Below are 25,363 nucleotides of genomic sequence, written 5' to 3' on the forward strand. Positions count from 1 at the left end.
ACACACACACCACACATACACACACCACACACACACACATCCATACCACACACACATACACATACCACACACACACACACATCCATACCACACACACACACACGAGCAGCTGACTGTAGTGGTGCACGCAGCAAAGGCAGGTGAACGCAGCTGAGGCCAGCCTGACCTACACAGTGAGTTCCAGGTTAGCTAGGGCTACATAGTAAGACCCTGTCTCAAAACAGCAACAACAATAGAACAAAGCATAAAAAAGACCACAACAAAGAAAAAGATATGAACCAGTTTAGGTAAAATAATCAATTTATTACAGTGCAGTTGGCAGACAGATATTGCCGGTATATTATTATTCTCTCACTGTTTGAGAAAATGATAAATAACTTTAAATATTACACAATTACAGAGGTCCCTGAGGATCAGGGCTGGGGCTCGAGGCCCTTCCTCATCGTTTGGAGACAATCTGTGGGCAGATACATCCTTCAATGAGGAGACCTGGGTGTAGCCATGTGCGCTTGGGTTCACATGGGAGTTGGAAATTTGCTAGCCGTTAAGTTCAGACACGAGCAGAGGACTTCAGTGAAGGGACAAAGGAAGTCCCTGAGGCAGAAACGGGGAACAAGAAGGCAATGCTGGGGATGCTTCTTGGTTAGTAGGATGTACGCTTGGCTTGCACTAAGCCCCTGCTCACCCCCAGCACTGCACAAGCCTGGGTGGTCCTGGTGCATGCCTGTACTCCCAGCGTTGAGTGACAAAGGCAGGAGGCTAATGGGATCCTGGGTTTTCAGCTGGGATACATGAGACCCTGTCTCAGAAAAGGGCAGGGGGATCAGTACTGAGGACAGGGCAGTGAGAGTTCGAACTGAAACAGAGGCAGCTTGTGACCTCCTTGAGAAGAGCATGCACCCGGCATCCCCACTCTACCCAAGCAGCAGCAACGGGCAGAGCTGATGGAGGACTCCAGTGTTCGGAACTGAACGTGGCAAAGCAGGACCCTCCACTGGATCCTAGAGTTACATGTGCCAGGAAGGTTTGAGCGCTTGATTCGTGAAGGATTCCAGTCAGCAGCCCCAGCTCCTGGAAGGCACAGTCAGGCTGTCTTGCCAAAACGGTGGTGGCCTTTGACTAGGACTGACAGACTTGTACAATTACGCTGGAGTTGGTCACTCTGGCCCCATAGTGGCCAGCCCAGAACTGTGTGTCCTGGCCCCAGTGTTCGAAAGACACAAAACGGACACCCCTCCTGATGTTGGAGAACACATGGCTGACCTGGAGGCAGAAGGAGACAGTCAGTCACGGCGGCCATGTCACTTCTTCTGAAATCTTGCCATGCTCTCATTAACAGGTGGAATCTAAGGGTAGGTGTGGTGACAAACCCCTGTCATCATGGGTGACTGAGGCAGGAGGATGGAAAGTTAGAGGATGGCCTAGGCCGCACAGCGGGGTCCAGGACAGTTGGGTTATATAGCAAGAAACTGTCAAAAAAAAAAAAAAAAAAAAAAAACCAACCAAATGAAATAGGTTTTGTCAGCAAGAATGTGGCAGAAATTCTAGGTGTGGCTGTGCACATCTGCCATTATTCCCAGCATTTGGGAGATGGAAGGAGTGCAAGGCTAGCCACAGCTACATAGTGAGGCCAGCCTGGGCTACATAAGGCCATGTCTCAAAAAAAGAGTTACAGGAGTGACCTTGAGTAGGCTTATTGAGTGATCCTAAACTAGATCAGAACAGGTCAAGTGCCTGAAGCTTCTGTCTCCTGGCTCCTTAACTCCTATGGAAGAAGTCTGCCTGCCCTGGGGCGGCCATGATGTGAGGAGTCTCAGTGTAGACTGGCCCAGAGATCTCATGGAGGGGATTCAAAAACTAAATCGACAGTGATTCTTCACATCATAGCTGCCCCAGGCCTGCAGACTGCTGGTCGTCATGGTCACCCACCGCCATCAGCCGGCCCTTCAGCTCATGCCACAGTCTGAGAGCTATTGTCGGGCCAAGAGACACTTCAGCCAGACCCGCCCAGCCCAGCTTTCTCCACGTACTGCCTCAGAAAATGTGTCAGGGCAGGGCTAGAGAAATGGTTCAGTTGATAAAGGGCCTGGCACACAAGCATAAGGGAACTGAGCTCAGATTCCCAGCACCCACATACACGCTGACTGTGGTGGCACATCTCTAAATCTAGCGCCGGGGGCAGACAGGTGACTCCAGCTTGCCAGCCAGACGGTCTAGCCAATCATTGAGCTCCTCGTTCAGTGAGTGATACCGTCTCAAAAACTAAGATGGAGGATTCTAGAAAGACATATGACATCGATCTCTCTGCCTTCCACATATTAAGGACACAGACAGGCACACCCCCCATACACACACACACACACACACACACACACACACTAAAACACAAAGACAGAGAGACAGTAAAATGACTGCAACTGATGATGCAGCACTAACTGTGGCGATGGGACCATCCCAGTCCCCACCACCCCTTCTCCACCCAGTGAGCGGCTCGTCTTTGGGCCGAGGCTCACCTGCAGGTAGATATTGTTGTTCCATTGTTCAATGGGGTCTGGCACAGCCGAGAACTTATCTAGGACATTCTGGTGAGCATCAAGGAGTTTGACAAGGAGACGGTACCTACAGCCACTATCGTGTCGAGCTCCCCACCTGTGGGAAGGGGAGATCTGAATGTGTCACCTCCTTTTTGGGTAGCTGGCCTTCCTGTGGGTACAAATTAAGTTCCTCAGAGGGGTCTTTGGGGGCTGGCAAGATAGCTAAATCAGTAAAGTGCTTGCCACAGGAGGATGAGGACCTGCGTTTGAACCCCAGAAGTCATTTAAGAGCTGGGTGTTAAACCAGGTAGTGGCGTTGCGTGTCCTTAATCCCAGCATTTGCCTTTAATCCCAGCACTTGGGAGGCAGAGGCAGGCAGATCTCCAAGTATAAGGCTAGCCTGGTTTACACAGAAAGTTTCAGGATAGTCAGGGCTACACAGGGACACCCTGTCATGAACCCCCTCCTCCCCCACCCACCAAAAAAAGCTGGGTGTTGCCAGATATGTTGGAACACGCATTTAATTTAAACACTCTGGAGGCAGAGGTAAGTGGATCTCTGTGAGTTTGAGGCCAGCCTGGCCTACAGACAGCTCCAGGTTGGCCAGGGATATAAAGGGAGACACTGTCTCAGAAGAAAATAAAAAGCCGAAAAGCCAGAGTGATACATGCTTCTAACCCCAAAGGCAGGCAGAGGCAGGCAGACCACTCCTAAGGAATGCTTCTAGGCTGGCCTCTCCCCTCCACCAGAGGCCCACACACCGAATCTGCTCTGAGCTCCAGATCTTATGAGATGCGCCTGCAGACTTAGGCGAGTAATTCCAGTTGTTACTGAGGCTGATGTGGGAGTCTCAAGGATAAGACCAGCCCGGGCAACTTGGTGAGACTGCGCCTCAAAATTAAACTAAAGAGAGACCTGGCACATGTGGCTTAGTGTTGGAGGCTTCTCCTGGCACGCACGAGGCTCTGGGTTTGATCCCCAGCTCCTGTTCTGGTCTCTGCCCCAATAAAATGGCCTTGGGAAGATGATCTCTGGGCGTTTGCGAAACCATGCCTGCCAGGAGTGTCTTTGGTGGGGACCCCAGTGCTACCAAATAGTCCACCAGACAGGATCAGGGCTAGTCACACCCACAGATAGGCTTAGGTGAGAGCTGGCCACCTTAGAAAGATCCATAATGCGATTTAGAGCTGTAAGTGAATGTCACTTCACCCGGAGGCTGTGGCTAACCATGTGGGCAAGCAGTCAATTGGTCAGGCATTCCATGAAACACCAATAAAAATTATGTACAGGGAGTTGGCCCTGTTCCAGGCATCTTGAGACACACGACTATCAGGTTGGTAACACTTGACCCCTGGGAGAGCGGCCATGTGATCAAGGCTCCACGAATGTGCCCACACTTTCGCACTTACAAGGTCCTAGCTGTGTTTCACGTGAACTCATTTTATTTCAGTTTTTTTTTTTTGGTTGTTGTTATTTATTTATTTATTTAGACAAGGTGTTGTTATATAGCTCATACTGGCCTTAAGTTCACCTGTGCCATCCTGGGATTGACCACGATCCTTTTGCCTCATTGTCCCAACTGCTGGGATTACAAGAGTGTGACATGGGACCCCAGGGTGTAGCGAATGACTCTTCCTGTCCCCAGACTCACCAGTCAGAGACCGCAATCTCCACACCGCCACTGTCCAGCAGCTCTGGCCACAGACCCTTCTCCTCCAGGTCCACGACCTGCTTCTTGCGACACCAGCTAGGAAGGCGGGAGAGGGGCCATGAGAATAGGCAGGCCTTTCTCAAGAGGGCTCTGGCCCTTGGGGAATGGGGCTTTTACCTGAAGGAAGTCACGAAGCAGGTTTGGGAGGGGGCCCCAGGCACAGGCTTCATGTTCTTCTCCACCACCCAGCCATCCCCACCATGCTGCACCATCCACTTGCGCAGGCCTTCTGTAAAGTAAAGCAAGGCTTAGGGAGGGTGACTGCAGCACCAGGGAAACTGAGGCATTAGGACTGCCATCAAATTCAAGTGCCCCCCACATCAGTCACAGTCTGAAATGGATTAAGAATTGATGGAACAATAAAAGGAGAGAATTGACTGCACAAAGTTGGTCTATGACTGCCCCCTACCTGTGCTGTGACCATTGAGTCGAGCCCTTTCGTACACACTATAATAATTTTAAGAAGTTAAAAATGTATGTCTGTGCACCATGTATATGCCTGGTGCCTTGGGAGGCCAAAGAGGAGGCCAGAAGAGGAAGTGGGACCTCCCTTGGACTCCTGGAGTTACAAATGGTTGTGAGCCTCCAGGTGAGTGTTAGGAACTGAACTCAGGTCCTGCGGAGGAGCAACCAGGACTCTTAACCGCCATCTTTCCAGCCCAAAAATAACAACAGACCCTACTAAAAACATTCAAAGGTAGGACCTGCCAGAGGACCTAAATTCCGTTCCCAGCTCCCAAGCCAGGAGACAGGCCCCTTGTAACTCCAATTCCTGGGGGAAATGTCTTTCTTTTGACCTCCAACAAGCACACATATACATTAATAAAAATACATTTAAAAATGCAAAAGTCAATCAAATAAAAAATATTTATGTACCAATTTTAATTGCTCATCAGTGGCTCCCAGGGTAAGGAGTTCGGTCCCCTCCCAAGCTCCCTTGGGAGGCCCTTCCAGTCACTCTAACTGGGTCAAGTGTGACTCCACTTCTAGCCCCTCCCTCTGTTTCATCTTGCTTCTTGCTGAGCTTCTAGCTCTACCTGTCCCTTAGGCCCCGCCCATTATATATCTCGTGACTCTGCCCTAGCCCCTTTCACTGCTTCCCTTGTGGCTCACCCCTGCCCTGCGTACTCCCCCTCCCCATCTGGCCCACTGTGATCTCGCCCCTATCCTTTCCCATTGGTTCCCTTATGACCACGCCCTCACCCCATCCATCAATTATCCTGTGACTCCGCTCCTCATCCTTTCTCATGGGTGCTTCTTCGTGGACCCGCCCCCTCATGCCCGCCCATCGATTATCTTGTGACTCCGCCCTTCATCTCTTCCGGTCGATCCTCTCGTGGCCCTGCCCATTGGCTTAATCGTGGCCCCGCCCTTCACCTTGCGCAACGGTTCTCTCGTGGCCCCGCCCTAGCAGCATTTTCGGGACTCCTCACCTTGACCGCAGGGGTTGCTGATGAGGTTACGTCCAAGCGGTCCTCGCAAGCAGAATTGGCCCAGCGGACAGGGCCTGTCTTCGCGGGCCGGGGGCAGGCAGCGGCGGGCTAGCGTCAACAGGGCGCGGCCGGCAGCGCTGCGGTCCCGGGCCAGCACCATCAGCCACAGGGCCTGGCCGTCCACCAGGGCACGCCAGGCGCGGCACACGCGGCGACAGTGCAGCAGCAGCGCACGCGGGGGCACGTGGCTCAGCACCAGCAGGAGCAGCTCCGGGGGCAGACGGCTCAGGTCCAGCGTCTCCCGGGGATCGAGCTCCGGCGTGGGAACCCTGGCCCTGGAAGTCCAGGAACCCATGGTCCCCGCGCCCCGCCTGGTTGGGACTGCAGGAGAGGAGGGGTTCAGATGTCAGTGACCAGAAGCCTCCGCGACGCGCAGCTTCCGCTGCCCTGCTTTGCAGCCGCGCGCCCCGGGACGCCCCAAAGCCATCCGCTGCCTCCCACGTCCCCTCGCCGCCTCGCTGTCCCCAAGCCTACCCCCACCCCGCAGCTGCCACCCCATCCGAGCCCGCTGACGCTCACCAACACCCCTGCCAGCTCCCCTCCGCGGCCTGGAGGACCGCATAGCCCTAGCCCTGCTAACGCCGTTGTTGCCAGGTGGGACCTCTCTGAGACTCTCCGGCCTCTCATTTCCTAATGTCCCAGCCCTTTAGTTCCAGACCCCACCTCCTTCCGGCTGAGGAACAGTGGGAATCCACCTGACGACACAGACTAGGCCTGGGCTCTGGGGTAGTCCTAGAGAGTCTGCAACAATCCTGGAATGACCCTAAATCCGCAGTAGATGCCTGGCATCTGGCAATAACTATTATTTTGGCTAGGCCTCCGAGTGGGAGGCTCCACCCCTAAACGCCTTGAGCCAGTCACCTTTAATGTCAAACATACTCATTCGTGATTTACAGGAAAAGGCAGGCTTTAGAGGACGAAAATACCCCCCCCCCCCCCCCCCCCGCAACCGAAAGCATCAGATAAAGTTTGCTGTTTCCCTTTGCCAAGTTAGTGCACCTCTGCCCTCACATCACAGGAGAGAACGCTGAGGCTCGCAGAGGCCAAGTGACCACACAGCTAGTAGGTGCAGATTTTTTTTTCCCATTGAGACAGTGTCTCACTTTGTAGGCCTGGCTGGCCTGGAACTCACTGTGGCAAACTCACAGAGAGACCTGCCTGCCTCTGCCTCAGGAGTACTGGAACTGAAGGCATGTATGACTGGCTTTTTAAAAATTACTTTTCAACTTTTTTTTTTTTTGGTATGGGTGTTTTGCCTGCGTTTATGTCTCTGCCACTTTTGTGCCTGGTGCCTGGGGAGGCTAGAGGGGACGTCATCGGGATACCCTGGACCTGGGTGGCTGTGAGCTCCTGTGTGAATGCACAGAACCCAGCTCCTCTTAGAACAGCCAAAATCATTAAGCCAGCCCTGGTTTGCAGCTGAGTCCCAGGTAGAGCCCGGCTGTCCTTGAGCTCTGCCTCTGGAAGGCTGGAGTTCCCGCCCCAGACCCTGCTTGCAGAATCTCTTCTTCCCATCAGACTGTCAGCTCTGTGGAATGCTGCTGTATGCAGATGTGTTAGTCATGTGCACCCTAGTGAATGTCCACAAATGAACTGAACCTGGCTTCCTGCACACACTGAGCTTGCTTTGTGGAAGGGGAGGCATGACCGACAAAATAAGTAGACACAATAGACAGCCTATGTGTGGTGTTCATCATGGCAACATTGTTTGTCCAAAGTGGCAGTGCTGGTGACAATGCCCTAAATGGAAGATTGTTATTAAACAGACACCTTGTGGTGGGCCTCTATTTACCAGGAGCCCCGCTTAGACCATCAGGGACTCCTTTAATCCCCCCTCCCCAAAGGACAACTACCTTGGGCAAGGGCTTCCTGTGCTGGGCCAATCTAAACAGCTTGTGCCACCTTAAAGGCCCCACCCTGCTGATCTCCAGTAAAACCTTTCTTTCTACCCGTGGGGAGGTCCAGTTTTGTGGTCTCATTGTACCCCAAACACAAACTTGTAGAGGCCCCTGCTGGCTTGTGGGAGCTGATTCTCTTCTCCACGATTTTGTGGGACCTAGGGCTTGTACTTGGGTCTTTAGGCAGCAAGCATCTCACCCACCCACCTTTTCCCACCAATCTTAGTGCTGCTCACATTGTCAAGAAACACTTTACCCTTGAGACAATCAAACACATTTAAGAGAAGATGAGTGTATCGACCACTCAGTTTGAACAGCTAACCTCCCGCCAGGCTCTTTTTTCTCTGCTTCCACCCACTTTCTCCTTGGGCTGTTTGAGGCAAAGGTCAGACAGGAACCTTTCTGCTTATAACAATGCAGTACTTTTAATGCCATGTCCAGGGTGTGGGGAATACAACTTCATGGCCCAGCTGTGGTGGTGTACATCGGCAATCCCAGCACTTGGGAGGTCGAAGCAGGAGGATCAGAAGTTCAAGTTCATCCACGGCTGTAAATATGTAATTCAAGGCCAGTTCAGGCTCCACGAAACCCCGTCTTTAAAGAACAGGGGTATGGAGAGCTGGCTCGGGCGTTAAGAGCATGTACAGCTCTTGCAGAAGGCTGTATAGTTCAGTTCCCAGCACCCATGCCCATCTCTAGGGACTCAGAACCACCTGTGAGTCCAGCTCTTGGGGAATCTGACGCCCTCTTTTGGCCTTTTCAGGCACTGCACTCACATGTACTTGTACACAAAATTAAAAACAAAATAAACTTTAGCTAGTTGTGATGACTCAGGGCTTTTTAATCCCAGAACTCAGGAGACAGAGGCAAGTGGATCTCTGAGTCTGAGGCCAGTATGGTCTACAGAATGAGTTCCAGGGCAGCCAAGGCTACATAGTGTGACCCTATCTCAAAAGAAAAATCTTAAATTTTTGTAGAAAATAAAACAAATAGTAGCAAAGTGTAAACACTGGCCAGTTCCCCTTTTAATTCCCCAGTTCTCTTCCCAGAAACAGTCCTTGTCACTTCCTGGATTCTCTTCTGGAGAAAAGAAATTTCGTACAGAGTTGAGAACATATTGAGTAGAGCCAGGTAAGGTGGCTCACACCTGCAATCCCATCAGAGGATGAGGCAGGAGGATGTTGGGTTCAACCTGTCTGGAGCACATGAGAGTTTCAGGCCAACCTGGGCTACATAGTATCTTTCTTAGAAAAATGAAATGAAACAAGAACCAAAACGAAGAGTGGAAAGAAAAGAAGCAGCAGCCTAGGGCCATTTGGAAAATTTCCAGAAATTGGTAGGGAGTGTAGTTCGGGAAGTCACACCCACAAAAGGTCTTGGCTAAATAGCTCACTCAGTTTCTCCTATTTCGCATCTCAGACAGGAGGTGTCAAAAGCCATTATCCCTACAGATCTAGCATACAGGTCTTTACTTATCGCGCCAGCACGGTCTGGAACCACGAGTCTCTGAGGAGGGTGTCCAGGTTAAATGAAATCCACAGAGCACGAGGTTGAGGTGAAACAGCAGCTTGTTTATTGTTCTGTTGGGGCTAGCTTTTATACCATGGCACCAAATGGGGAGGGGGCTGCGAAGGGACTGTCACCTGACCCAAGGAGGGACTGTCACTTGACCACAGTAGGGGTTCAACCTTCACCTGTCCCCAGTAGGGACTGTCACCTGACCCCAGCAGGAATCAAGGAATAATCACGTGCACTCAAACTTCCTCATCCAACTCCAGGAGCAGAGGGAAGTTATGATTCTCTGCAGATAAGCACCTCAAATGGGGGCAGGGAAATATAACTCGGGGTAGCAATTCCCACAATTCCCCCAACTTTATTTTATAATGAGGGGTCCTGTCTTAGGTCCTGCGAGGGAAGTACCTTCCTTTACCTGTCACTGGGCCCCCGATGCCCTGTCTTAGGCTGGGGGGGGGTCTCCCCACAGGTTGCCCGTCCTTGGAGACCCTCATTTTTTCAGCATCTGCAGCCATACCTCATGACTTCCAGAGAGTCATGGGCCAGACTGAGTAACACCTGACGGTGGACAAGCTCAGTCGTGGTGAAGGTGTTTAGAAGTCGTTTTAAGAGGAGCAGACCTACTGCCACCCCTACTAGTCCCAAGATCCCCAGGGACAAGGCACCTCCCCATCGCTGTGCCCAACCCCCAATCTGGGCCATGGCATTCCACCATCCCTCAGCAGATACAGGTTTAACACGGGTTTCATTAATTGCAATAATCTGATGTACCAAAGAGTGGGGAAAGTTTACAAAGGAATCATTCCAAGGCCCCCTAAGGTAAGCATTAAGGCGTTGCACCTCAAAGGACATAATTTTCACTTCCATAAGGGTCACACAGGCAGAATGATAGAAATGAGAACAAGAAGCTTGTTGCACCATCCACAACACATTAATCTGTTCCTGCAATAAGGCTGTTTGCTGATTTACATTTAACATCCCCAATTGAATATGTGAGTCCACGGTATTTTGAGTCTCTAAGGCCTGGGTAACACGGGCAGCAAGAGTGTTAACAGTCTCTGCAGTAGCTGCATTCTGGGACACGGTGATTCCTGCAACGGTGGCAGCTGTGGCTGATATGGCAATAGCTGTGATGACTGTGGCGGTGATTCCAAAGTCTCTTCTTTCTCAATACAAGATAAGCTCTCGTCCATCATGTGGGTCTTCTACCACCAGGGGAACCAGAGCAGGAATTCTCACCATCAGCACGGACTCATCCGTCGGGGACCAGCAGTTGCTCAAAAAGCAGAAGCTGGAAGAACAATTAAGGACACCATCCTCCCTGACCGACCCATTAAAGGAGACAAACATGAAGGGAGGCAGAACACAAGCTAGGCTGACAATAGAGAAATTCATTCCTGCTGCATAGTTAATCTGGAGGAATGTTTCAAAGATGTCTGATGTGTTCCATCTGGCTGTAGCACTGAAAGCCAAGCCCCTTTGAAGGGCTAAAGGCCTAATATCTGTACATGCACGAGGGCCACAGAGAAACATGCCCACGAACGTAGGTGAAACTTCTGCCATATTTGGATTTCTATAGGAATAATCAAAGGCCCCTCTCAAGGAGTTTTTAGAGGTAGGTTGGTGACCAAACCATAAATATTTATCTCCCTCCAATTTCCATGGTTCCTTGGGAGCACAATTTCCCCAAGATAATGGTAAGTACAATCTGAAGGATTGTGGCATCTTCCAACATAAGGGAGCTGGTCTCAGAGGAGTTGAAAGTCCAGAAACATTTCTTTTAAAATTTATTGAGTAAAAGATATCTCTCAATCCAAAACAAGGATGCCCAGAAGAATCAGAAGAAAAGTCTCCCAGAGAATAATTACTAAGGACCACACATGGTCCAGAAGCAGAGGGCATGAGATATATCAAATGTTAAATTACCCAATGAAGATCTTTTTAATGCTGTATTTGCTGCAGGAACCCCCAAGGTATAATTGGTGGAATAAAAGGATGAAAAAACAGAGCTTACTTTACTTACTGGCATCAGTATGGGTGGATTCCTCACCAGTGCCCATCTCAGGGCTCCCTCGATGTTCTTCGCTTGAAACCATATTGTGAGGATCAGTAGGACCTGGCTCCGCTGGCCGAACATTCTGCTCTGGCACCCAGTTGGGTTTTTTGGTTCCTGGAGGGAAGACGCAAACGGCCCCCCTCACCCTAGCCAACATGCGTGTGGGTGACTGCCACTGTCCCGTGATACTATCCTTCCATCTAACCCAACCCAGAGATTGGGAAGGTTTCTGCCAATGTCTCTCCATTGCTGATAGACCTTGTTTTTATCTACTGTTAAAAAATTTAAAATGTATAAAATTGTAGATAACTGGGCATTTGGGGAGGTGATATACTCCCCCTTCTTTATTTAAAAAAATTGTTTAAGGGTAGCATGTGTGTGCTCCACTATGGCTTGCCCTGCGGGATTATGTGGAATTCCAAAGGTATGTGTAATTTGATGTTCTTGGCAAAATTTTGCAAACCTCTGGCTGGTATAAGCTGGTCCATTGTCTGTTTTGAGAAAATCTGGAATGCCCATATAGGCAAAAGCCTGTAAACAATGAGCAATAACGTCCTTAATCTTTTCTCCTGAATGTAGGGAGGCATAAATTACCTTGGAATAAGTGTCTACAGAGACATGTAAAAATTTAAGTCTGCTAGCTTGAGACAAATGGGTAACATCCATCTGCCAAAGGTGGTTAGGACGGAGGTCTTGAGGATTAGCACCTTCATTGGGGGCATTATGAAATGGAGCACAAGCTGGACATTGGGATGTAATTTGAGTAGCTGTAGCTAGAGTACATCCAGAGTGAAACTTTAGAGAACAGGCATTTAAATGATACTTTTCATGAAGATGACGGGCTCATTGTTCCTCAGAAAGGAACAATGCCATTGGGCGGGTGAGGGAATCTGCAAGCTTATTTCCCTCTGCCAAGGGCCCTGGCAGATCAGTATGGGCCCGAATATGGCCAAAAAAGTCAGGAAACACTCTTTGGCATATAAGACTTTGCAGCTGAACCAAAAGGTGGAAAACCTGAGAGGTAGGTAATATACATGGCGAGGTTTCCAATGGCCCAATAATCCCTGCCACATATATACTATCAGTATACAAATTGAAGGGTTGATCTTTGAAAAGAGAAAAGGCCATAAAGCAGGCTGTGAGTTCTGCAGCTTGGGCAGAAATTGGACCTAAGGGCTGCTTTTCTTTAATTGAACCAGAGACCACCATTGCATAGCCCTTGGAAGAACCATCAGTAAACACTGAGTGCATTCCCTTAAGGGAGGAAGTTTTAATAATTCTTGGAAAGATAACAGAATGATTCTTAAAAAATGAAATTAAACGAGAATCAAGATAATGGTTATCAAAATTGGCTCCAGTGGTTGCGATGAACAAGGTCCATCCATCTTGAACCCTCTGTAGCCTTGTTATTTCCTCTTTTTGATAAGGGATTAGAAATTTATTTGGGATCCTGCCAAAAACTTGTAAACTAAAATCATATGCCTTCCATAGGAGCTGTAGCACCATTTCATAATATAGGGTCACTACCTTCTTAGGGGAAGCGGGTAAATGTAACCAATAAATGGGTCCCCCTTGCCAAAAAACGCCAGTAGGTGAAAATTGTGAGCTTGGGACAAGCCCCTAAATTCTGGGAGGAAACTCTGTCCCGTGATTCATTTTCCCCTCCCCCTTGTCTGGAGGTTTTTTCTTCCTAATCTTTCTCTCCTCTACCTTACCCACAAGTGGTTTGGCCTCCTTATCAGAGGCCATAAAGGGAAGCCTTTGCCTCATTACCTTGAATCTCAGATAACACCTCTTTTGTTGCTTCCAAGGCCTGCTTAACCTGGACTTTCTCTGTAAGCAAAGCATCCCTGATCAGTCTCCAAAGGGAGAACGTGGCAATTGGCAAGACTTCAGTCCCCTCCTTTCTCAAAGTTTTGTTTTTTTAATATTTATTTATTTACTTATTATGTATACAATATTCTGTCTGCAAACCGAAAGAGGAGACCAGACCTCATTACAGATGGTTGTGAGCCACCATGTGGTTGCTGGGAATTGAACTCAGAACCTTTGGAAGAGCAGAGAATGCTCTTAACTGCTGAGCCATCTCTCCAGCCCCTCTCAAAGTTTTTTGAAGATCCCCGTGAACCTGTTCCCACTCAGAAATATTGAGGGCTCCACTGGTGATGAACCAGGGACTCCACGTTTCTATAGTTTTAAGAAAATCATCCAAAGTCTTAGTTTTTACAGCTGTTTCTTTCAACAACCTCTTTAACTCTGATTTACCCGGGGTATTCCCCATTTCTTAATTATCTCTTATCTCTTAATTATCTCTTAATTATCTTAAGTATCTCTTATTTCTTAATTATATCTTAATCCCCAATGCATCCTGGCCGGACAACAGGATGACCCGGTCCACAATCCTCACCTTTCCGATCTCGGTGGGAGCCTCCAATTATGCGCCAGCACAGTCTGGAACCACGAGTCTCTGAGGAGGGTGTCCAGGTTAAATGAAATCCACAGAGCACGAGGTTGAGGTGAAACAGCAGCTCGTTTATTGTTCTGCTGGGGCTAGCTTTTATACCATGGCACCAAATGGGGAGGGGGCTGCGAAGGGACTGTCACCTGACCCAAGGAGGGACTGTCACTTGACCACAGTAGGGGTCAAGGACTGATCACGTGTATTCAACCTTCACCTGTCCCCAGTAGGGACTGTTACCTGACCCCAGCAGGGATCAAGGAATAATCACGTGCACTCAAACTTCCTCATCCAACTCCAGGAGCAGAGGGAAGTTATGATTCTCTGCAGATAAGCACCTCAAATGGAGGCAGGGAAATATAACTCGAGGTAGCAATTCCCACATTTACTAGCTTTTATTTCCAAATCTAGAGCCCAGTGACACCTCACTCAACAACGCAGAGAGGGTGTCTGAGGGGCCGAGCAGAGAGATGGAGGAGGTTGAGGACCACAGCACAGAGGACAGAAAATAGACCGGTCGCTTCACAACGGCTTTCCTTGAAATGACCTACGCAGAGGAGACTTCTGGTTCACACAGGCCTGTTGGGGATCTGGCCTGTGGTTCCTCACCAGATTTAATGAAGGTGACTTGTAATTCGGTGTCATGGAACCTTAGCCTTAGTGACCCTTGTTTGGTTTGGCGCATAGGGCTTACTACAGAGCCCAGCCCAAACTAGCAGTCTCTCTCTCTCTCTCTCTTAAATTACATCATTTTTAAGGTTAATTAGTTGATGTGTTTGTTTGTTTTTCAAGACAGGGTTTCCCTATGGAGCCTTAGCTGTTCTGAAACTTGCTTTGTAGACCTGGCTGGCACTGAACTCAGAACTCAGAAATCTCCTGCCACTGCCTCCCAAGTGCTGGGGTTTATTTTTTCTGTATGTTATGTTTTACCTGTATGTACATCCATGCACCCTCAGAGGCCAGAAGAGGGTGTTGGATCCTCTGGAACTGGAGTTTTAGACAGTTGTGAACTGCCATGTCGGTGCTGGGAATGAGAGAGTACTTGCCAGGCATGCAGGAAGGCCTGGGATCCTTCTCCAGCACCCCATAGTGATGTGTGCCTGTAATCCCAGCTCTGGGGCGGTGGAGGCAATGGGATCACAGATTCAGGATTGTCCTTGGCTATGGAGGGAGTTCCAAGTCAGCTTGGGCTTCATGAGACCCTGTCTCAAAAACAAAACAAACCAGTAAACGATCTAGTCAATACAAAAACACACTTCTCACTGTTTATTCTGGAGCCTAATATGAGTGTCCCCGACTGGGGACACAGATTCAGATCCAGGCTTTGCATGAATGCCATGTTCTGATGCCATGACAGATCCAGGAAGTTTTTGTTTGTTGGATGTTGGTTGACTTCTCTGTGTAGCCCTAGCTGTCCTGGAAATCGCTCTGTAAACCAGGTTGTCCTCAAACTCACCAAGATCCTCCTGGCTTTATCTCCCCAGATCTTCTATGAAGTTTTATAAAGAGAACAAAAGAAGCTGGGCAGTGGTAGTGCATACCTTCAATTCCAGCACTCAGGAAGCAGAGGCAGGTGGGTCTTTTTGTGAATTAAAGGCCAGCCTGGTCTCCAGAGCAGGTTCCAGGACAGCCAGGGCTACACAGAGAAACTCTGTTTCAAAAAACTAAAAAATAAAAAAACTAAAAAAGCAGAGAACAAAGGAAACCATAAATCAAGACACCCCTAAAATATCTTGATGGACACATTAGGTAGGTAGAGTCCAGGAAAGTGAGTCTCAGTCACAGGCCTCAGGTGCTGCCCGACTTCTCGGCCTTTGGGTTGGTGGAAGCTAGTGCTTTGTTTTACATTCTGAAAGATTTACCTAAGATTCACAAAGACATTGGGTCACACACCTGGTACATAAATGGCAGTGGAGGTTAAAGATTGGCTCAAGATAACCAGGTCTGGATTTGCAACATTTTAAACTCTGTGCTATCTTTGAATCAGTCTGTGGTCCAGAGGCATGGAGGGATTCTGCAGTCTGAAACAAGATGATTACAGCTGCCTATGCTTATAATTCTAAATTAGAAAGGTGGAGGCAGAATGACAGATATGCAGTGAGCGCCTGCCTCAAAGAAGACCAAAACAAAACAAGATCGGGAACAGTTCAGACAAAATAGTAAAGTTATTATAATATGACTGATAGATATGAATTGCTGACATAGTATTTTCTCAACGTTTGTTACAATGAAAAATTTTTTTTAAAGATTTGGGTCTGGTTAATTTCAGAATGTGGTGATTTTGTATTTGCAACATTTAATAATAAGTTAAAGTTGTTTTTAATAATGAAGTTTAATAATAAACCTGTTATTAAATAATCACAGCACTTGAGAAGCAGAGGCAGGGGCAGACAGATCTCTATGGGTTCAAGGCAGCTTGGTCTACATGGTGAGTTTCAAGACAGCTAAGACTACCTAGTGAGGCCATAATCTTCCCATGTTTCCCCCAAAAAGATTTATTTTTACTCTTAATTACGGCTCTGTATGGGTATGTGCATGTGAGTGCAATACCTGCAGAGGTCAGAAGAGGGAGGCAGAGTTCTAGAAGCTGGAGCTGCAGGTGGCTGTGAGCTGGAAACCAAGCTCTGCAAGAGCAACACTCGGTCTTAACTGCTGAGCGGTGTCTTCAGGCCCCAAAATGAAGGGATATTTTAAAACAATCCATAATAACAGAGGTCCTTGAGAATCACGGCTGTGCTCAAAGTCTTTCCTGATTTTCCCCCCGGAGAAGTCCCTTGATGGTCAGTGACCGACTTTAAAGAGGAAGTCATCGCCAGAGGAACTGAAGCAGAAGCAGGAAATAATGAAGGACCCCAATGCGTTTTAACCACAGTTATGCCGTTCTGCAAAGGTTTTCAGATAGCAAGCTTAATTAAGGGCCTCCGGAGTTCAGGGCCTCCGGAATGCTGAGCAGATAGCAAGCTTAATTAAGGGCCTCCGGAGTTCAGGGCCTCCGGAATGCTGAGCAAAGATACCTGAGGTTAGAGCAAGGACAGCCTTATCTGGTTGCGAGACAGGAGATTTATGAACTGGTCATAGAAACAAAGAAAGAGAGGATTGCGAGGCCTGAGTCACGTATAAAGCGGGGCTCGTCACGAGTCAGGGGCTGTGCAATCAGACATCTGGTCGCCAGCCAGGAAAGGGGGAGGCAGGATAAGAGGAACAGTAAACCGCTGAGTAGTCCCCTCATTGTTATTTAGGTTAAGAATTTACCACCCTGTATCTTGCTTCTGTAAACCTCGCTTTTTGCTCTCCTATAAGAACCCCTCACCCCCAACCTGCGGTGTGCAAGTCCTCCGAGAGACTTGGTCGCCCCAGGTACCTGCGTATCCAATAAACCTCTTGCAGTTTGCATCCGGCTGCATGTTTTCGACTGATCTTTAGGCATGGGGTCTCTCCCAAGGGAAGACGCCCACGGGAGTCTTTCAATAACAAGGGACCATGTTGGGGACAGGGAGGTGAGATCTTGAGCTGAACCAGAGGCAGCTGGCAGGGAGGGGATTTCTCCAAAACCAGCATTCCCCAATAGGTAGATCTTCTGAAAACTTAACACAGGGCCAAGAAGGAGGATCATCAGGGCTAGGTGAATGGAGTTGGGAGGGAGGTCTCCAGGGGTGGGGAGCTGGGGGGAGGGAGGGCTCCAGGGGTGGGGAGCTGGGGGGAGGGAGGGCTCCAGGGGTGTGGAGTGGGGAGGGAGGTCTCCAGGGGTGGGGAGTGGGGGAGGGAGGTCTCCAGGGGTGGGGAGTGGGGGAGGGAGGGCTCCAGGGGTGGGGAGTGGGGGGAGGGAGGGCTCCAGGGGTGGGGAGTGGGGAGGAAGGGCTCCAGGGGTGGGGAGTGGGGGAGGGAGGGCTCCAGAGGCAGCTTGGAGCACAGATCTATCACACACACCAGGGTCTGTAGACAACTCTTTTGGTTTTAAACAGAGGGTCTTCATGTGTGGCTAAGTGCTCAGGAATTCCCAGTACATCTGTTCCATGCTGGGATTGCAGGCATGTGCCGCATTACACTGGCTGGACACGTGGATTTAATGGGTATGCTGTGAACTTTGCATATCAGAACTTTGCAATCTCCCTGGGTGTTGTGTAGAAAAAGTTGGGACCCAGTGATTTTTTTTTTCCACTCTTGGGGATTGTACTCATTTTTCTTCATGCTATATAAGCTAAGGACTCAGCAATTCCTGTCACCGCACTCACCAGTTAAGAGCAGCAATCAGTGTCCAGCACGCATCTGGCCACTGACCCTTCTCCTGCAGGTCCATCTAGGAAGGTGGGAGAGGAGTCCTGAGAACAGGGAGGCTTTCTCAACAAGAGCTCTGGCCCTTGGGGAAATTGGGGCTTTCACTTGAAACCAAGCAGGTCTGCAGAGTTCCCAGACACCATTTGTAAGTTTCTCTACCACCCAGCCTTCGCCCCCACCCTCTTCTCACATCCATTTTCCTCGGCATTCTGTTTAATAATCAAACTTAGGGGCTAGAGAGATGGCTCAGAGGTTAAGAGCACCGACTGTTCCTCAAGAGGTCTTGAGTTCAATTCTCAGCAACCACATGGTGGCGGCCCACAACCATCTGTAATGAGATCTGGTGCCCCCTTCTGGCGCATAGACATACATGCAGGCAGAACACTGTATACATAATAAATAAATAATTTAAACATCAAGATTAATTTCACAGCACCTAGGAATCTGAGGCAGCAGGGTCGCTGTGAATTCAAGGCCAACTAGGGCAGTAGTGGAAGACTGTCTCAAAAGAAAAATAAAAGAGTTGTATGATACAAATTCCAGTAATCTCCCTGCAGCTCCTGGGCGATCCCTCCTCTAACCCTTTTACCTGGGTCCTGTAATGGGTCCCCAGACCTTAGCACAGCTGACTTCAAGATGGAAATGCCATTCAGGCTGTAAGACTCAACATGTGAATAGCCCCACATGTCAAAATATAACAAAGGCCTAAGTCTTCAAAGTCCATAGTACTGGAAAAGTCTCTAAATGTACTAACCTTTTGACTTCTCTAGTTCTGCCTCTGGCTAACAGCTCTTGCTGACCGAAGTGCGTTAACCCAGAACCTGGTTTTTATGCTTAAAAGCTCATCCTGAGAAAGGGTCGGGGCTACAATGAATCCTGAACACTCAGTGTAGTTGCTGGCCGGCTGATAAAGACTTTCTATTGACCTAAATCTGTGTCGATGCACTCTTCACTGGGGATACCCCACAACATGTCCTTGTGACCCTGTCCCTCAGCCCCCTCCTGATAGTGTTTTATTGTTTTCTTTTTATTAATGAAAAGCAGAAAAGGGGAATGTAATCGATGTAGCCACATTAGGGAGACAAACCAAAGATCCAGTGAACCCCAAATCTGTCTTTGGGATCCTAAAGTGAGATTAAAATTCAAATAGAGGCCAGGGACGTGCACATTCAAGCAGTCAGTGTCAACGTGAGGCCCAGCCTGTGCTTCAGGCTCATTCTGACAAGGCCTCTGTGAAAAGACTTCCCAGGAGACAAGGTTCCCCTCTGCCTGGGGCGTTTTCTTTCTTCCAGCGTGAGATTCCTGAGGAAATGCTCATTTCTTTGGCGATTGGCATTTCAGCCCTCTGATAGACTGAGAGACACAAGGGTCTCATTAGAATATCTTTATTCTTGTCAGGACAGTGACAATTCCCCACGGGTGTGTGTGTGTGTGTGTGTGTGTGTGTGTGTGTGTGTGTGTGTGGTGTGTGCTGGCTGTTCTAGAATTCACTCTACAGACCAGGCTGACCTTGAACTCCCAGAGAGCTGTTGGCTTCTGCTTCCTGAATGCTGGGATTAAAGGCACAGGTCATGTGCTCAGCTGAATACCCCACTTTCTATATGTCTGTGTGGGAAATGCAATGCAAGTAGGGCCAGAACACACTTAGTGTCAGGTAGTGCAGAAGAAGGTTTTTCTAGCCCCATGACCAGCCTCCTCCCAAGCCCCTCCCATTCACCGGTGTGGCACGGTTACCTTTTACCAGTGAAAGCATGTTTGCAGACGCATTGCACATTTAGAACATTCACAACAGTTGTGGACTTTTTTTCTTTTTTTGGTTTGATTTTTCAAGATGGGGTTTCTCTTTGTAGCCCTGGCAGTCCTGGAACTCACTACATAGATCAGCCTGGTCCTCAAACCCACAGAGATCTGCCTGCTTCTACGTGGGATTAAAGGCGTGCGTCACTACCGCCCAACTACAGTTGTGGCCTTTGTTCTCAGATTCCTGCTTCAAGAAGTGAAGCAGGAACAAAAGAGAGCAAGCGGGCAGCGGGGACTCTGTCTAGAAGCCCAAGTTCTCTAATGGGACCAATCTGTAGAGTTGTTGCTTGCCAGGGCAATGGCGTGGGTGGGGTTTTCTTTTTTGTTGTTGTTTTGATTTGATTTGATTGAACACAGAAACTTCTGCCTTCTTCTCAAGTGTAAATAATTTTGGTCATGTGTACACTTAGTCATATCTAGGCATGAGAAGATCAGTAGAGATTTTTCTCACCTAGCACACGCATGACCCTAGAACTGGTTCAGGCTGGCTGGGTTCATGCCCTCTGGGTCTAGATGTGTTTGATACTAGAGCTGCTGGGGAAGACTTGGGTGCTGCACCTCCAGGAAAGGATTGTGTGTAGCTGTGTGCAAGATCAATTTGCAGAAAGCTATCTGCCTGCCTCTGCGTCCTGAGGGCTGGGATTGAAAGCATTACCACCAAGCCCAACTCTCAGAAGCTTTTCTTAAAACATCAAACAAAAGGTCAGTAGTGTCAGAGGCCTTTAGTCCCAGCTCTCAGGAGGCAGAAGCAGGAGATCTCTGAGCTTGAGGTCAGTTTGGTCAACAGAGTGAGTTTCAGGACAGCCAGGGCTGCACAGAGAAACCCTGTCTTGAAAAACAAAAGCAAAACAAAACCAACCAAACAAAACCAAACAAAAAAATCAAAAACAGCAATGCACTTTTGGGGCGCTCCCTGTTGGGTAGTTCTGGTGATTGCTGAGTGCTATGGGAACTCCTCAGCCAATAGCCTTTGAGATACTGGTCCAGTTTGGGTGTGATCTCATGTACTATAAATGCAGAGGAAAAGCATGCAGCCCTCTTGTCTGCTGGATTTGGTTCCAGTTCCAAGCGCACATAGAGGATTGCGGATCACTACCCTCTCTGTGAGTTTATCCCCAAATAAATAAACCTTTATTATACTCCATTCTGGGCTATTCTGGACTCCACTGTGGAACTCCTTTGTATGCCAACAAATTAGCACCCAATATGAGGCATGAACCTATAACCCCGAGATTATCAATGTCAACTGCTGCTCTGAGCAGGTCCAAGTCTTGACACCTTGGTACAGCTCTCAGGAGTGCTCTGTCTCCTTCACCTCTGTACTCACCCGCTGAGACACGAGCCTGGTGTTAGCCTCAGGTTTTGGGAGTTCTGCTGATTCTTGACCCCAGCACCTTTGGTCTAACATGAAGCCTTCCTGATCAGTTGACCCGACTCCAATGAACTTAAAAAGATCACCGAGTCTCACTTTGGTGGCCCCTGTAGGAGTTCCTCAGAAGGGGAAGAGCCTCATGCAATGACTGCATGCTTCTCTTTTTCCCACTGGCCATCTCTGTGCAGCTAAAATGGGAATTCCCTCTGACCCAGGTAACATCTCAGCAGGGATTTCAAGAAAGCCCAACAGACCCCAATTCTATTCCCAAGGAGCATGGCAGCTCCAGGCTGTGACTCTAATCCAGATCTTTCCTGGTGTGTGGTCCCACAGACTGGGCCACTCCCCCTTATTGATGAGGCCAGGCTCCTACCTGCCCTTCACACAGGACCCCAAGTTTTTACTGTCACTTTCTTGAAGACACTTTTCTTCTGAATTTTTTTCCCCAGAAAAGGACCCTTGACTCTTGGATACTGTATCATTGGCAACTCACGACACAAATTGCTAAACTTCGAAGTGTCCCTATCTGGGGACTTCATCATGAACCACATAGGTCAAACTTTTTGAGTAAAATTGAGTACTAGGAGCTAACATTTCTTACATCCAAAGTGGAAAAGTGTGAAAGGGTTGCTGATACAGTCTCTACAAGATCTTATGGCCTAGAACCCAGAAAGAGATTGGCCTTCTGGGTTAGTTTATTCTTGGGAGTGTCCTCAGCTCCATAACCTGGGAGGACCAATTCAATTTCTACATCCCTGAAATCTGTCAGCTTCATCTACACTCCTGTTAATTCCCTTCCCCAACCTGGAGGACCCCTGGCTATACTAATAGGAACACTTTTTTAAGTATCTGAGGGTTTTGTCTGCATGTATATGTGCATCACATGCATGCAATGCTCTTGATGGCCAGAAGAGGGCATCAGATCTCTTGGAACTAGTGTTAGCAGCTGGTTGCAAGCCCTCTGCAGGAGCAGCCAGTGCTCATAACTATGTAGCTGTCTCTCCAGCCACTCTCCCCCACCTTTGCCTCAAGCCCTTTAGATTTGATATTGTGAGAACACACTTGTTCCTCATTCTGTAGGAAGGGATGTGTGCACACCCATCACAAGCAGCCCAGCACATTGCTAATGGTTTGTTCTGAATTTAGGCTCAGATTGTCAGCTCTTTGAGTAAACCTCAACTTCAAAGATTCAATTCCTGGCTTTTGCCTTTGTGCCAAGAGTTTAGATCCAAGTCCACGTTCATGTTCTTGGTCACCATAGCAGGACAGTTTTAGAATTCTCCCAAAAGTCATTGAATTGGCTGAGAGAATCTCAAGATTGCTTGGGGACCTAGGGACAGGAACTTCCAAGTGGCAATGATTTCACGTGAAAACACTCCCTTCCCTGACTGGAGCACTTTGCATGGCCCTTACACGAGGAGCAAGTTAGCGTGCTTTTCTGGTTTGGTTCTTTGGTTAAAACTTGTCTCTGGTTGATGGTGGTATGTATATCTTAATCCCAGCACTCAGGAGGCAGAGGCAGGTGGATCTCTGTGTGTTTGAGGTCAGCCTGGTCTACAGAGTGAGTTCCAGGGCAGCCAAGTCTACAAAGAGAAGCCTCATCTCAAAAAACAAAACAACAATAAAAAATGCTTTCTGACAGCTCATGACTGATTGTACCTCTGGTTCCAGGGGATCTGCCACCCTCACACAGTCATACATGTACACAAAACACCAATACAGATAAAGTACAAGTAAATAGATCATTAAAACATTTTAAAATAAAAAAAAATGCTTTCTAGGGGGATGGAGAGATGGCTCAATGGTTAAGAGCACTTGTTCTTGCAGAGGACCCAGTTCTGTTCCCAGTACCACAGGGCAGCTCACAACCATCTATAACTCCAGTTCCAGGGGATCTGAACCCTCCTCTGACCTCCTCATTACCAGGCTAAGGATAAAGATTGAATTAGATCTTGGTATATAGAGTCTGTGTCTTTGGTGTGTGGTTAGGATAGATAGGGCATCAGGGTGGGGCTTGCAGATGGAAGTTTCTGTCCTGCCTGGTCCGGCAGCTATTCAGTCCAAAGAAACACAAAGAGGCTTCTATTAATTATTATTAACTAGCTCTTACAACTTAAATTAACCCATAATTCTTGTCTATGTTTAGCCATGTGGCTTGGTACCTTTTCTCAGTAAGGCATCCTCATCCTGCTTCCTCTGCTTCTGGATGACAACTGTGTCTCCGCCTTTCCTCTTCCCAGAATTCTCCTGGTCTAGCTGCCCCGCCTCCACTTCCTGCCTGGCTACTGGCCAATCAGCATTTTATTTGGACAATACAAGTGACAGGTTTTTACAGGAAAAAAGCATTATTCCACACCAGGGGCTCCTGTGGTAAAAGTGGTAGCATTATAAAAAGAGAGACTGCTTGGTGCCCTGTGCCAGCTTGGGGTGCTGCTAGCAGGAGAGCTAGCTGTAGGTTCTCAACCTTGGCACATCTGAGCCGTGAGACAAAATAAACCTCTTCTGTTTTAGTCTATTCTTTACTTTGTTTATCTTATGTGTATTGGTGTTTTGCCTGTGCGTATGACTTTGTGCCATGCATGTGCCTGGTGCCGGTGAAGGCCAGAGGAGGCCTTGGATCTCCTGAAGCTGGAATGGTGGAGGGCGTGAAGCACCATGTGTGCTGGGAGTTCAACCCAGGTCCTCCAGAAAAGCAGTCTGTGATCTTAACCATGGAGCCACCTCCCTAGCCCCTAAAATATTTTCTTTATAAAATGCCTAGCCTTGGATATTCTGCCATATTGACAGAAAATAGACTAATCTTTCAACTCAGAGAATCGGAAACTGGGAAGTGTGCCACAGAGGGCTCTTGGCAATGTCCGTGAAAGGGCTGTGTCAGCCATGGTGTGAATTTCCAAGCACTAAACACAGGTGAAGCTGAAATTCTTGATTATGCTGCAGGAAAAAAATATTCAGAAGGAACCACAATGAAGTAAGGTCGGAGTTTATCAAGAAATGGAGGGCTGGGGCTGTAACTGTTGGGTGACACTGTTGTGGAGTGTCCTCCAGAGAAGACTACTTTGACATAAGTTTAAGTCAATAGAAAGCCTTTATTTGTTGACAGGCAGCTACACTGGGCTTTTGGGGATCACAGTGTAGCCTGGAGCCTTTCCCAGAATAAACTTTTAAGCACAAAAACCATGTTTTGGGTTGACAGACTTCAGTTAACAAGAACATCTAGCCAGAAGCAGAACCACAGAAGCCAAAAAGCAAGGCTAATACATTTAGAGACTTTCCCAGCACTATGGACTTTGATGGACTAGACTGTCAGCACGCTGAGTTTCACAGCCTGAGTGATACTTCCATCATGGGGTCAGCTGTGGGGGCTGTCACAGCACTGCTCCTGGGAGCGATCAACAAGCATCTGCTCACCCCAGGTAGAGAGCTGACGACAGACCAAACAAAACAGGGTGCCAACGGAGCCCAACCTGGTGAAACAGTGAGTTTTATTGGAGCTACTTTCAGGAGTAGAAATGATTCAAAGACAATTGCTGGAGCACACCGTACAGCTTTCAGTCAGCCCGTGAGTGTGTGTGAAAAACCAGGACTGCCTCAAGGGATAGGGACGCTGGGATGCGGAGTAGTGATGTACAGAAGTCTGAATTGGAGTTCCCGACTGGGCTTATGTATTTGAATACTTGGTCCACAGTTAGTGGAATATTTAGGAGGTGTGGTTTTGTCGGAGGGAGGATGTCACTGGAGTATTTGAGAGTTTAAAAGATTGACACCATTTCCAGTTTGCTTTTTCTGCTTCTTACTCCTAGTTAGAGATGTGAGCTCTCAGCTGTCCCTGAGGAGCAGCTTATTCCTCGGGAACCCATGAGCCCGAAGAGACCCTTTCTTCCTTAAGTGGCCTTGAGTCATGGTGTTTTATCACAGCAGCAGAGAGGTGATAATCCGGGTGCCGGCACCCTCTCTTTCCAGAGGTGTGAACAGGAAGTCGGGGGATGCTTGGCCAGTCAGGTTCACAGGGACAGAGACTATCTGCTGCCCTCAGGGCTGGGAAGTGAACTGTGCAAATAATTCCACAGACATTAGAAGTTCTACGTCATTCCCATTCTCCTTCCTCAGACCTACTGTTGGTAAGAGTGTGTGTGTGTGTGTGTTGTATGGTGTGTTTGTGTGTGTGTGAGAGAGAGAGACAGAGACAGAGAGACAGAGACAGAGAGACAGAGACAGAGAGACAGAGACAGAGAGACAGAGACAGAGAGA

The 25,363-nt window shown here is 48.4% G+C and overlaps 1 protein-coding gene across 3 annotated transcripts; it reads right to left on the reverse strand.

The window, feature by feature from the left end:
• Positions 1 to 282: 282 nt before the first annotated feature.
• Fbxo27 (F-box protein 27) lies at positions 283 to 6,558 on the reverse strand. 3 transcript variants are annotated; one of them, XM_048439885.3, is made up of 6 exons: positions 6,402 to 6,558; positions 5,679 to 6,059; positions 4,363 to 4,474; positions 4,186 to 4,281; positions 2,514 to 2,649; positions 283 to 1,263 (listed from the first exon to the last, which is right to left on the reverse strand). In XM_048439885.3, exons 2-6 carry the CDS (start codon positions 6,031 to 6,033, stop codon positions 1,120 to 1,122), a joined length of 843 nt encoding a protein of 280 aa, XP_048295842.1. In that variant the 5' UTR covers positions 6,034 to 6,059; positions 6,402 to 6,558; the 3' UTR covers positions 283 to 1,119. The 3 variants fall into 3 exon arrangements, with proteins under 3 accessions (XP_048295842.1, XP_048295836.1, XP_048295851.1); XM_048439879.3 differs by having other exon boundaries at positions 6,258 to 6,545; XM_048439894.3 differs by lacking the exon at positions 283 to 1,263 and adding an exon at positions 1,270 to 1,469 and having other exon boundaries at positions 6,258 to 6,551.
• Positions 6,559 to 25,363: the final 18,805 nt, after the last annotated feature.

Source organism: Myodes glareolus, chromosome 1, assembly GCF_982192425.1.
Source record: "Myodes glareolus chromosome 1, mMyoGla1.1, whole genome shotgun sequence".
Taxonomy (NCBI): Eukaryota; Metazoa; Chordata; class Mammalia; order Rodentia; family Cricetidae; genus Myodes; species Myodes glareolus.

What these genes read in the sequence shown, in the direction of transcription:
- Fbxo27 (XM_048439879.3), bottom strand. Translation starts at nt 6,300, where the DNA reads ATGCGGTCCTCCAGGCCGCGGAGGGGAGCTGGCAGGGGTGTTG. An exon ending in GGGAGCTGGCAGGGGTGTTG is followed by an intron (nt 6,060 to 6,257) that starts GTGAGCGTCAGC and finishes CCTCTCCTGCAG; the next exon opens with TCCCAACCAGGCGGGGCGCG. An exon ending in GAGATTGCGGTCTCTGACTG is followed by an intron (nt 2,650 to 4,185) that starts GTGAGTCTGGGG and finishes CCCTTCCCACAG; the next exon opens with GTGGGGAGCTCGACACGATA.